The 13,723-nt window shown below is 39.0% G+C and overlaps 1 protein-coding gene and 1 pseudogene across 1 annotated transcript in view; one reads left to right on the forward strand and one right to left on the reverse strand.

Moving 5' to 3' along the window:
* Window positions 1-5,094: 5,094 nt before the first annotated feature.
* FAM117B (family with sequence similarity 117, member B) overlaps window positions 5,095-13,723 on the reverse strand; it is a 139,796-nt gene continuing 131,167 nt past the window's right edge. Inside the window, exon 9 of the mRNA XM_006862028.1 lies at window positions 5,095-5,506. Within this exon, the coding sequence (XP_006862090.1) occupies window positions 5,188-5,506 (319 nt within the window). The 3' untranslated portion in view covers window positions 5,095-5,187. The remainder of the gene's footprint in view (window positions 5,507-13,723) is intronic.
* Window positions 9,196-9,501, forward strand: LOC102826109 (annotated as a pseudogene).

A 13,723-nucleotide genomic window follows, 5' to 3' on the forward strand; every position in this document is an offset into this window, starting at 1 on the left:
GGGGTGGGAATGATCCTTGCTGTAAAGATTTGTTCCCTCTTTTGAGCTACTACATCCATAAGTATAGGTCAAGTTCATCAAATTGTAGCAGATTACTCTTTTCTTACCTCTTCTTCCTTTGTTTAGTCGAGTTCTGATCATCTAAACCATTGAAGCCAGGTCAAGTAGTTACTGTCTGCAAGTATGGGTATTCTTGTGCGTCTCCTCTCCATATCAGCTAGATGCTTCACTCCCCACTCTAGTCGTCTGTGGCTATGTCCCTGTCCCTGGGTCCAGGAGTCCCAGGTCTTGCCATACTGCTGGCCAACCAGGTCTCAACCCAGGTTGACAGGAGTCTATGAATGTGGCTGGACTTAGCTCACAACTTTATTGCTGTTTTTCCCCCACTTCTCCTTATTGGTGACCAATGTCACCAGCAAGACCACATGCCTGATCCTGCATTCCCCTTGAGTCTTAGTCTCGGAAGGGTGTTTGCCCTGAGGGGACCCGACCACTTGCCTTGATGGCTCCCAGTCGAATAACTTGCTTGTTCTTATAGTAGTCAATCAGACTGCCGTTATTGTTTTTGATTTTTCCTGCTGGTCTTTCTTTCAAGAAATATCTTCTGTTTTTCTAGCAGCTCCAGGCTGGTCTGCTTGACCTTTCAAGTAGAAATTTCCCACCTCAGAAGATTCTGGATGGGGTTCAGGAGTCCACCTATGGTCTTATGCAGTACAAAGGCTCCTCAGGAAGCCTCCTTCACTGGGTAAGTTCTAGCCCCATTTTAGGTATTTCAGACTTACAAGCTTTCTATGGTGATGTTTCTGGCTATTCTTTTCTCTTCCCCTCAAGAATCTATTTTATAATAGTAGGCAAGGGAATTGGCGACCACTTTTTATGACTGACAGCTGTGATAACTTTCTACTTCCCTTAAAATGCATTCCCTGCTTTAAATGATTACACTGCAGTCTTCATTAGGGGAATGTCTGAAGAGCTCCCCTGTGCAGATACAGATTAAACTCCTTAGCCTAGACACTGTCTTGCATATATAAACCATTGTCATCAAGGAGGAATATGGCTGCTTTAGCAAGAATGAATTCCCAACACACAAGCACACAGTTCAGATTGTAAGGTGCTAAAATACTTTAAAAACGTTTTTATCTTTCGGTGTGTTTGCTTGTACTTTAGTAATTGCTTAGCACTTACCACTACCATAAAGTACCTTGAGTACTAGAGCAATTAAAAAGGTAGGAAAAAAGTAACAATGGACATTACACTTGTTTTATATCCACAACTCATTTTATATCGAGTTGTGAGATAGACTATTATAAGTATTTCAAAGGACAAAATGTCTAAAAAGAGATTGAAATATAATTTGAACTTTGAGGTAGTATACATAAAAGTGCACAAAAGAACTCAAGAAGAACAGACACTTTATTTTTAAGATAAAAGTTCTATTTTCTTGTGAGGCAGCAACAAGTGTCCAGGTACAGGGAATACGTAAGTACAGAGTAACAATGGTTTCACCACTGGAAATGCTGTTTTCTGGGGAAACTTTTGTTAGAAAAACAAAATTTTTTAAAAAAATTTCTTTTTAAAAAGATTTACACAGTTTCAACAGATGAAAGATGAGTTAAAAAAACATAAGTTATATTCTTCAACAGGATTGTATAAACAAAGTATTGTTCAGGGCTTCTCTGCTTATTAACTTAAACAGAGTAAAACTTAAACCTTAAAGTGCAGAGTTATATATTCTTAGCTTTATTTTGCAAATTCAGCACTTTCATTGGCCTGACTTTGAGACATCAAAATTCCAAGTGTTAAGGAATAAATCTCAAGTTCAAAATAGGACAGTAAATTCAGTAGTGGCAAATTTTATTTCTTTTAACAAAAGAAAGAAAACCTTGGCAACCCAGTCCTAATCTTGGCCAGAGAGAACACAGATGGTTATAAATGCTGCCACTTGTTAATGCCGTCTTCCAGTAAAAAGCCAACCACTTAAAACTTTTTCGAGGTCTTTCATGTTGTCAGTTACTCCACTGTTAGGATTAGCACCTCCTAAAAGGCTGACTTAACCTGTGGTCATAAATACACTTTAAACAAAATGATGGATCTAGGTAAAAAATAATTTTGGCATCCATGCTCACCATATTATCCAGAGAGGATTAAAATGGGTATTTTTAAAAACCTAAATTGCTCACAAAAGTCATGACGAGTAAATACCCTTAGTCATGATCAGAAACTTATACAAGTTTTACCATCACAAGGAAGAAACTGTCTAAGGTAGAAAATAACTAAGATCAGCAAAGTGAGTAACAACCAGAATAGCTCCTTTAGCTGAAAGATACATGCCACCCATCTCTGTGTGAAGTAGTGAAGAAAACATCAGTTTTACAAACATTTCACCCAAAGCACAATTACTGCAATGGAAGCAAATTTTCTTACATTTCTAAAAATTAAATTATATTCCCTTTGAAGCCATTCTCATTTTTTACCTTCCGTATAGTCATCTATAGAATAACATAATAATTATGGAATGTAACTGTAGAAAACGGTATTCTGCATTCTATTGAGAACAGACACCTGTGAACTAAGGGGTAACTAAAATAGCTGAATGGATCTACACGGTTTGTTTTTTCAAAATTGCAATAAAGCTTATATGCTTCAAAATTAGCCCTTTGGCACTGACAGTTAGGGTTGTTTGTACATTGTACCTTTCTTTTTCAAATCTCAGGCTCTATTTCTCCCAAACCTGAGGGGTCCATTTGGTTGTCTTATAATTCATTTACTTGCAAATTTAACATTCTTCTTAGAACCAAATATTAGAAGCTCTGTATTTATGACTATGTTATGAATCTTAAACTTGTTCTTCCATTCCAACTTTATATGAAGGATATATGTATGGAACTCCACAGAAGGGTGTCAATTAGACAAACATACGCAACAGAGTGAAAGACAAAAACTTTACCAAGTGGCATTCTAGTTGTAAAATACCATTGTGACTTGTGTGGATGGAGACAGAAGAAGGAAAGCATAAGGCAAGGAAAAGAGCATAGATTTCATAGTTTAGGTAATCCTGAAACTGAAGTTTTGGGTTTTTAAAAACTCTTGCTTTTCACTTCCTCCTCTACCCCTCATAATACCAACTTACCTAGTCTCAGTTTTACCTTTCCTTTTGTCCTTGTGATAGAGCAGCTGCTCAGTGGTGAAGTGGCCTCACCAAAAGGCTTTAAGAGCAGAGAAGGCAGAGAAATAAGGTTCTCAAAAAACTCACCAATCAGAACATTTAGTTCAGGAATAAGTGAGTTTTTCCTGCTTTAGAGGCCATAATGTAAAGTCCTAAGTAAAATAGTTTTGAATGGAAAAGGTAGCAAAATTCACCAGTCCTTACCAACTAAAACCTGACTGATTTATTGACACTTTAGTTTCTCTGACTTACCTAAATATGTCACCATTTTAAACAGGGCATATTTTAAATACTGAAATGTTTTAAAGGTACATAAATTTAAGGTAGTCCTTTCAGAAGATATTTATTGCAACCATTAGGTTGTCCTCAACGAGCTATGTCTGGGCAAACTGACAAACTGACTTTCAAAGTAGTATTCTTTTTGTTAAGTATTTTAAGATTTTATTCTGCCCACAATTGTTTTTGTTGTTAGGTGCTATTAAGTCTGTACCGACTCATAGTGACCTTATGCACAGCAGAATGAAACACTGTCGGATCCTGGGCCAACCTCACTACTGTTGCCACGCTTGAGTCCATCAATAGGTATAGGAATATTAAATACCACAATAGGTACAGGAAAATGAAATTATTGCATCATAAGGTAGTATATAAAGATAAGGATACTTAACAAGGTTGGCTGAAACTCATTTTTCTTTTTTAAACTTGCTCTTTAATGTCACTACCACATACCCAGAAAAGAACACTGCTTTCATGTGTTATTGGCAGTGTTTTTTATTAGGATGAACCCAAATCCAAATTGTATGTACTTTTTAGAGGGGCCTGTTGTTTATGCTTTCAGACTCTTCTTGTCTGTTTTCCCCACTATGTGGAATATTATGGGGGGAAGCTAGAAAAATCTGTAAGCAACAAATCTCAGTGCCAACTGCCATAAAGAAAATGTCAGTCACAAGATTCTGTGGCTACGGACTGCTATTCAAAGGATTACACTCCTGGTAAACTACTAACCCTGACCAAATCCACAAGACAACAACATCACAAAAGCAAAGGAGGGAATCCATGCACAGCCATTTTAGGATCTCTTGGGGCTATGATACAGTGATGGTTAAAAATGGAATGATATTTGTGGAAAAGGAGAGAGATTATATGATAGACATTTCGTAGAATACGAAAGGGGCTCCTTACTCCTAGCTAGCAATCAACACTGGGCTGTTCCCTTTGGGCTCACTGACTTTTAAAACCAAGTTCCAATGATAGGTGAGAATATATTAAAGCGCTGATCTCTGGACTATAGTTTTTCAGACCACATCGTGAAATGTGCACAGGAGTAGTGAAGAAAACATCAGCTTTACAAACATTTCACCCAAAGCACAAACTTCTGACATCAACATAAATCACATAATGTACTAATATTGCTTTTTATCTCTTTTTATATATATTTGTTGAATGCATTTACCTATCAATTATTGTTTGGGAGAAGAACATAGTCATTAGTTTAAGATTGCTGGGAAAATGTCAACAATTAATCCCTTTGGTCCCAAAGCTGAAAACAGCTGAGAAAAGCACACATCTAGAAAGGGAAACAAGAAACAGAGGCCACCAAAGAATCTTTTGAACATCCTGTTTGCTACGATTCAGAAAATGTAACATTGGTATTATAAAATAGTCATTTTCATATAAAAGATGGTTCTTGCAGCATCGTTCGTATCTCCCTTCAGGAATCATGTTTGCAGGGATCAGTTGTTTTTTTAAAAGAACAAAAGCAATGAGATATCAGCCCTCCAAAAGAAAAGAATGAGAACTTTCTTGTTCCAATCAATGCTTTAAGAAAAAGCAGCCTAAGAACTGAGGGTTGGCCTTCATGAGCAGGACAGAGGCGTCACAGGGGCTGCTGCTTTCTTCTAGACGCTGCTGTGGAAAGCTGGAGCACATCACAGCCAACTGAGAGCACATCACGCCATCATAGTCAGGTGATCTGAGGAGGTTCTCAGTTTGCCAGATCAATGGCTGCACAGCTTTGGAACTTACCCTTCAGCTTCTTCGATTGGTTCTGGTGGTGGAAGTAGAGAGGCCGATGGCATGACTGTACTTGTTCCTCGAGAGACTCGCTCTTGCTCTGTGTTTGTAGACACGGAAGCCACTGAAATGGGCTGCAGCAGAGTGGTTGTCATGCCAGTGGTGACTGTCAGGCTGTGCCCTGAGCTCTTGAGGGTGAGATCTGGTGTAGGAAGGAGTGGCTTGAGGATGCTGACGAGGCAGAAAGCAGAGCCACTTTTAGGAATAAAATTCACCTTGTTCTTGTCAGGACAGTAAAAGGCTGGGATTTCATGAAGTTGTTTTGGCCTAGACACAGAATAGAAAACTCAATACTTATAAGTCACTGAACACTGGAAACAAGTAATTCTATTTAATTTAACTTATAGATACATAAATGGAATGCAAACTTGAGCTACTTGTCAAAAAACTTAAACTGCCAAAGACCAAAATGGTAATGGACAAAAGATTCAAACTATGTTATACTGGAATGCTGGAAGGAAACCATGCTTGTCACTTCTAGTTAGTTTCCTGGTCAGTCCCTTGTGTTCTACGGGTGGCTCAGGCTGCCACCAACAACTTTGGACCATAAATAGCCAAGAATAACAATGATTTTCCTAAGGCAAAATAAAACTTAGATGTTTAGAGATAAAAATGTTCTAGAATCATGATTTTTTCCCAAGGCTTGTACTATTCTGAAGGGAGATGACATGGAAAACTAATAATCTACAAAGTCTAGCTATTGCTAAATTCCTCCACTGTGCGATTAAATTTTAGTGAGCATGGATTTTCCCTCTAGGTTCCCTTAAAAATGTCTTTGATTGAAACAAATCTTTGAGTCAACCATGATGGTCTTCTAAGCAACATAATGTAAAGCTTAAAATAAAACTAAAACTAATTCTAATTCTTCCCCATTTCCAGGTGCTCCTGAAGATGAATCCAAATAGTTGAAAGTTCATGGTGTTAATGGTATTCCATGAAAATAAGATTAAAAAAAAAAAAGGTTAAAATAGCATGGAAGTGCTACAAAGAAATTAAGGTGGTAGAACTTAAAATAAATCAAAACTCAGGAAGAAAAGTTTTTTTTATAATCATATGCTAAAAGTATTGTTCTTAGTTCTCCATGTAACAAACTCAGTTCAATAAAAATCTAAATGAGCCATGTCTACACCAGGTTCTGAGGGCACAAAGATGAAACATGAGCTCCGTGCCCTTAAGCTCATAGCAAGGGGGAAATGGACTACATCTGTAGTTCTTAGGAGGAAAGGGCTGCTAGGGACAGAAGTGTATTTCAATGAATTTATCTCCTTTGTAATTTTATATTTTTTAAATGTATTTCAAAATATTATTCTGAGAAGGAATCAATTAACTTCAACCTGCCAAGAGGGTTTACAGCTCAAAAACGTTAAGCACGTCTGCAAAAGGGTCTGATGGATGCAACAGAAGTGGTTTGTAAAACATTTAGTAGTAGCACAATAGAGTGGAGAACCAGTGGTATGGAGGAAGAAGAGTTTGGTAGGAAAGAAGATTTCCCAAAGGAAGTAGTATCTGAACTGGAATAAGGAAGAATGAGTTAGCAGAGGATGTAAAAGTGTGTTCCAAAATCTTTGGGATAACCAATCTTGTTGATCAATAGTAAATATTACTTATGGATATACTAGTCTCACAAAGTTAAACTTCCTTGCTGCTTTCATTAAAACAGATCTATGACACATTTCACATAACAACAACAATGACCTAACCAGTCTCCAAATGAAGGAACAGAATATTAACAGCAAGAATCATCAAAATGTATCCCTTGTGCATTCTTTCCAGTCACTACCCTAACCCACCAAGAGTAATTTCCCTCCTAAGTGCTAAGATTTAGTATCTGGTAGCATTAATATTGTATTGCTCTGATGTCACCAGTATTTTAAATACCAGCCGGGTCACCCACGGTAGACCACTTTCAGCAGAGCTTCCAGACTAACACAGACTAGGAAGAAGGAAAAGCAGACTACTTCTGAAAGGTCAGCCACTAAAAAAGCCTTATGAACAGCAGCAGAACACTGTCTGATAAGAGTGCCAGAAGATGAGCCCCTATGGTTGGAAAGCACTCAAAACACAACAGGAAAAGAGCTGCCCCCCCCCTCAGAGAAGAGTCAATCTTAATTCTGTGAATGGAGCAAAGCTTTCAGGACCTTCATTTGCTGATGGGGTACATACAACTCAAAATGAGGGGAAATAGCTGCAAAGTTTTACAACTTATAACATTCCTGTGTAAATAAAGGAATGTTATAAGTAGTAAAAAAAAAAAAAAAAAAAAGGAATGGGATGCATTTATGGGGGCGGGGGGTGGGGTTGGGCTTGATAGCAGCTTAGGGTGGTGCAGACCTCAGACAGCAGTAACACAGAATACCAGACAAAGCAGGTTCAGGGGACAGTCCCAGAACTCTGAATTACATATAAAGGAATATTATCTGACTTATCATTGGAGATACAGGTGTGAACATTTTTTTCCTGTTCATTGGTCTCTCACTATCTGTGCACCTCCAGAGTGAATGGATGTCTCCCTCCCCCAGAGGGTTCTACTACGCATGCACACTGATTTGCTCAGCAAGGACCATAGTGTGCAGAATCTAAGAAGCAGGAGCGGTCAACAGGAACTGCTTAAAATGGAATTGTCTCCCAGAACGGCTCCAGCTAGCTGAGTTGTTAAGTACTATGGAGTTGGTTCTGACTGATAGTGACCCTGCACAGGGTTTCTGAGGCTGCAAATCTTTATGGGAGCAGGAAGCCTCATCTTTTTCCCGCAGAACAGCTGGTAGTTTCTAACTGCCGACCTTGAGGTTAGCAGCCCAATTTGTAACCACTATGCTACTAGAGCTCCTTAGCTGGCTGAGTGAGGGGTGAGGGTATTAAAGTTATGTTTTGCTACTGTTTTTTTTTTTTTTTGCTGTTGTGGTTTTATTTTCTGGTTCCCCTTTTACCCTGGGGGAGCTCTTTCTCTTTCTATGTTACCTCAGAAGAGACAGCAATTGGGGTCATATAGCCAAGCTACAATTATACCATATAAAATCCCTGAACTATTGAGACGAGAGCCAATACCAGCTGCTATACACCAGACAGACAGCCAACACCTGCTACAGGTACGCTGAGTTGAATAATATGAAAAGTGAAACGGGAAGAACATCTCCTGATCTTATATACCTGCAGGCAACCAGAAAGCTTAATAATAAATACATCAACACACTTCCAACTAATTATTGAAAACACATCTAATTATTGCAGATGTCCCAGAGACAGTCCAAGATTTCAGCACATGTCCCAAAACTAGAGTAACTGAAACAAATGAGCTGCAAGTAGACCTAGACTTCTCCATTGGAAGGAGGGCAGGCTTTGAAACTGCCTGAGAAGGAATGCAGGAGAATAGTATTGAGGTGCATCCAAATGCTTCACAGAGGGACTGAGAAAAATAAGGAGGACGTCATGAAAGGACTACAGGAAAAATCAAATAAAATAGAAATAGCATTAGAAACAATTCAAAACCTGCAAAAAGAGGTCCAAAGAATTAATAAAATATCAGAAATGGACAATACACTGAAAAGGGTAAAGGAGTAGAATTGTAGAGATGGAAGCCAGAACCAGCAACGTGGAAGACAAATCTCTCAATACTGCTAAGATAGAAGAGCAAGCAGAATAATGGATTAAAAACTCTAAGATTCATTTGGGACAACATGAAGAGGAAGAATAACTTGAGAATTACTGGAATTCTGGAATAGGAAAAATCACAGAAGACCACAAAGGAGATAGATAAAAAACTGCTGGAAGAAAATTTTCCTAACATCCTGAAAAATGAGAAAATACACAAGCGGGTAATGTGTGTTCTAGCTTTCTGTGTGCTTAGGTGCCCAAGCTACTGAAAGTCTGAGTCTGGGCAGCCAAAGAGTGTGGTAAGTAACAGTTGTCAACGCAAGGGCCATTTCATCGCTGGGAAGGGATGGCCCTCACCCACGGTGATGGTGGTTAGCATGATGAACAAAGATGCACAGACGAGAGCAGCAATTAACCAAAAGTTGATAGAAACTGGAGAAAGAGAACACCTCAAAGAATTGCTGAGAGCTAAATTAATTGAATGTGGCTGGAAGGATCAGTTGAAAGCACACTGTAAAGAGGTAATTAAAGAAAAAGGACTAGAACACGTTACTGTTGATGACTTGGTGGCTGAAATCACTTCAAAAGGCAGAGCCCTGGTACCTGACAGTGTAAAGGAGGAGCTCCTACAAAGAATAAGAACATTCCTTGCTCGGCATGCCAACCCTTAAGATTGCATTAGATCACGTTTTGTGGTTTTATTTCTGAAAATGACACCTGTCATAAATTAGAAATCAGTTTCCCAAAATAAAATCCTTTTTTGTATGATCGTATACAGTTTTCAGTAATGATGTATACATTGTATTGATTTTTTTCCCCTTAAATGTGTTATTTTAATAAATATCTCATGAATGGAAAAAAAAAAAACCCAAAAAAACCCCGCAAGCATTCAAGACGACGAACAAACCCCAGGAAGAATAGACCCCCAAAACAAAATCACCAAGGCATATCATAATCAAGCACTCCAAAGGAGAGAATCCTGAAAGCAGCTAGGAAAAAGAGAAGTGTTACTGACAAAGACAAGCAAATAAGATTACGCTCTGATCTTTCAGCAGAAACCAGACAGGCAAAAAGGCAATGGGGAGAAATATATAAAACCCTGAAAGACCAAAAACTGCCAACCTGAAAAAGCTGTCAATCAAATACGATGATGTGTTGGAGCAGCTGAGCTGAATGTCCCTGACTTGGGGGTAGTTTTACTGAAAGATTGCAACTGAACAGTTGTGGTCCAGAAACTCAGGCTGCATCCAAGTTAAGTCCTGCCCCTGAGGAACTTTCAGGGCTGCCTCACAGGACAGGGAACTTGCAAGGTCTTTCGCTATATTTAGCTATGTCCTTTGGATCAGCCTGTGCAACATTTTAGCCAGCTTAATCAGTGTTCCAGCTAGCTACCACAAGTTACAGGTTTTCTGATAAAGTTCCGTTTACTGCTGGCTCCTTCAGTACAACATGCTTTTGTACTCCTTACCCTCCCCTCAACCATCTCCCCTTGGGCTGTGTATAAAATAAACTTGCTGCCTTGGTCTGTGCTGCAGTAATTCGATCAGAATGCTGTGTCCCACCTGGTCCAACTATATATACTATTTTCAAATGTGTCTTGTGTCTTTTATTTCTCATCTCCGGTCGCTCCTTGTTGTTGTTAAGTACCATGGAGTCAGTTCTGACCCCGCACAGGGTTTCTGAGGCTGTACATCTTTACGGGAGCAGAAAATCTTTCTCCCGCGGAATGGCTGGTAGTTTCGAATTGCCAACCTTGAGGTTAGCAGCCCAATTCGTAACTACTACGCTACCAGAACTCCTTACTCAGGTTTAATCTCTCTGTGCGGGTCGTGGAGAAAAGCCAATTTTCGGACGTGGCAGTTGGACCCAGCAATTGTGTAATAAAAACGTTCCAGGATAAACAGAAACTAATGGATGTTGTCAAAGCCAACACACCTCTTCAAAACATCTTAAAGGGAGTTATTTGGACTGAGAACCAACAAGAACAGACAACAACCAGAGATTGACATATGTGGCAACATAACCTGGAACTCAAGAAAATGAAAATCCAAGAACATGGAAATATTAAAACTTGTCAGTTTCAGAAGAAACTGACAAGGAAGAACACATAAACCATGCAGTCAGCACAGGAAGGCACACAGAACAAAGAAACCAGCAGCACCACAAACTCAAAAAAACTTCATGACAGTAATGAATTCATACATATTGACAATTACACTGAATGTCAATGGATTAAACGCACCAGTTAAGAGATAGATAGTGGCAGAATGGATAAGAAACCAAGATCCTTCAATATGCTGTATACAAGAGACACACCTTACACACAAAGACAAAAACAGATTAAAAGTTAAAGGATGGAAAAAAAAATACACTAAAATAATTGCAAAAAAAAAAAATGAGCAGGAGTGGCAATACTAAATCTCTGATAAAATAAACTTTAAGGCAAAAACTAGCATAATAGATAAAGATGGACATTATCTCAAGAATAAAGGGTTAATTGAACAAGATGACATAACCATAATAAAGAGCTATGCTCCCAATGAAAGAGCTCCAAAATATATTTTTAAAATTCTAATAGATTTGAAGAATCAGACAAATGTCCCACCTCAGAAGGTTCTGGATGGGGCTGAGGATTCCACCTTGGGTCCTATACCTGTCTTCAGCCTATAACTGAATAGAATAACCTATAGGGGTTTCTAGAACATGCCCAGTGAAACAGGCTTTTTGTGGAGTCCTTATATAGAATAACCGAAGTCTACTTATTGAGAACTCATGAAAAGTCTTAAGCCAGAATTTCCAATATGACCATAAAAATCATATTGTTAAAAATGCAGAATCCATATCCTACCTCCTTATTTACTGAGTCAAGATGCCTTGAGAAATGTAGTTTTAGTTTGAAACTCAAGGAGCTCTGATAGCGTAGTGGTTACGAATCGGGCCGCAGACAACAAGGTCAGCAGTTCGAAACTACCAGCTGTTCCGTAGGAGAAAGATGAGGCTTTCTGCTCCCATAAAGATCTACAACCTCGGAAACCCTGTACAGGGTCGCTATGAGTCGGAACCGACTCCACGGCACATAACAGCAGCAGCCAGGATATTAAGATGCAAGGAGTCCATGAAACAGATCTGGAGAAATATGGCTAAAATTCTCAACTGGCACCAATCAAAAGTTAAAGACTGACATGATGAAAAAAGTGAACTCAGCATTTGCCAAAGCACTTTTCTACTAGTATTATAAAAGCAGATGGGAAGGAGACGGGGCATGACGATGGCTAGAGTGGAGGTGCAGTGAAGTTCGCCGTCAGCCATACCACAGAATACCAGGCAAAGCAGATCCAGAAAGGAACTCCAAAACTCAGAGAGAGGAATATTTTAAAAGTTTAAAGGCTTATAGCTAGTGGAACTTGAAGTAAGAAATCATATACTTTTGAATCTGCCAGGCTTGGAGGCCTGGAGCCTACATCTTGGGTGAGACCAAATGGCAAGACCAAGTGGGGGAGCAGAAACACCACGGAAAAACACTGCGGGAACACTGGAGCAAAGGTGGACGATACACTGTGTCAGTTTTCTTTGTTCTGCTTTTCTTTTTTTCATGGTATCTGATCATTGGTCGCCCAAGGTTTGCGCACCTCCATTCTGGTAACTAGAGGGGGAGCCTAAGTGATTGGACACCCCCTATCCTCACTACTGATGGGTTCTTCTGCCATGCACGCACACAGATACTCAGCCTGAGAGCATGCCATACACGTGTTTGTTTGTTTTTTTGGTTTTGTTTTTTAATACGGGAAAGGGCAGGGCAGGGCTGTAGAGAGGGAAAGAAAGTTTAAAAACAAAACAGACTGAAAACTAAAGCCTGAGGTGTAGCATAACAACCAACACTGGCATTCTGAAATCTCTCAGGCAGCTTTCAAAGCAAGAAGCTGAAGAGAGGACGACATTAAAGTCATACTCATATTAGGCTACAGGTTTTTTTTTTGTATTCTTTCCCTTTTCTGTCATTATATACTGCAGTATTCAGTCTAGGTGTTGTTGTGTCTGTGTTCTGGGTTTTTCTTTTCTTTTACTCTTGTTTTTTTTGCTGGTGCTTTTTGCTATTTTATGCTTCCCCTTCTACCTTTGGAGGACTCTTTGTCTCCCTATATTACACAAGAAGAGTCACCAGATGCTGCCATATAGCCAAGCCATAATCACACTCTATAAAACACCAAAACCCACAAGAACCAATACCAACTGCCATATACCAGGGAAACAGACAACACCTGTGAAAGTTGCTCTGAGTTACGCAATTAAGTATTAAGGCCACAGATAAAGACTAAACATGTCCAAGAAGCAAAAGCAGATGACCATATCAGCAAATGTCCAGAAACAAGATAAAATGTCTGAGACGACCTAGAGGTAGACCTGGACTCCATTCTGGAAGGAGGGCAGGCCTTAGAAATGCCTGAGAAGGAATTCAGAAATACGATTACAAAACACTTTACAATGGAGTTGAGAAAAATAAGTCAGGAAAGCGCTACAGGAAAATTAAATAAGATAGATACAGCATTGGAAACAATTCAAAACCTACAGAAAGAAGTCCAAATGATCAATAACAGAATATCTGAAATAGACAATACTCTGAAAGGGCAAAGGAATAGAATAGATGAGATGAAAGGCAGAACCAGTCATCCTGAAGACAAATTTCTCAATACCACTAAAGATAGATGAGCAAACAGAAAAAAAAAAGACATAAAAGTCTAAAGAAGGTCTAAGATTTATGTTGGACAACATGAAGAGGAATAACTTAAGAATTATCAGCATTCCAGAACAAGAAGAATCACACAAGTCCACAGAGGAAATAGTTGAAGAATTGCTGGAGTAAAATTCAACTAACACCCTGAAAAGGGAAAAAAT

This window comes from Chrysochloris asiatica, unplaced genomic scaffold (assembly GCF_000296735.1).
Source record: "Chrysochloris asiatica unplaced genomic scaffold, ChrAsi1.0 scaffold00045, whole genome shotgun sequence".
In the NCBI taxonomy this organism is placed as follows: Eukaryota; Metazoa; Chordata; class Mammalia; order Afrosoricida; family Chrysochloridae; genus Chrysochloris; species Chrysochloris asiatica.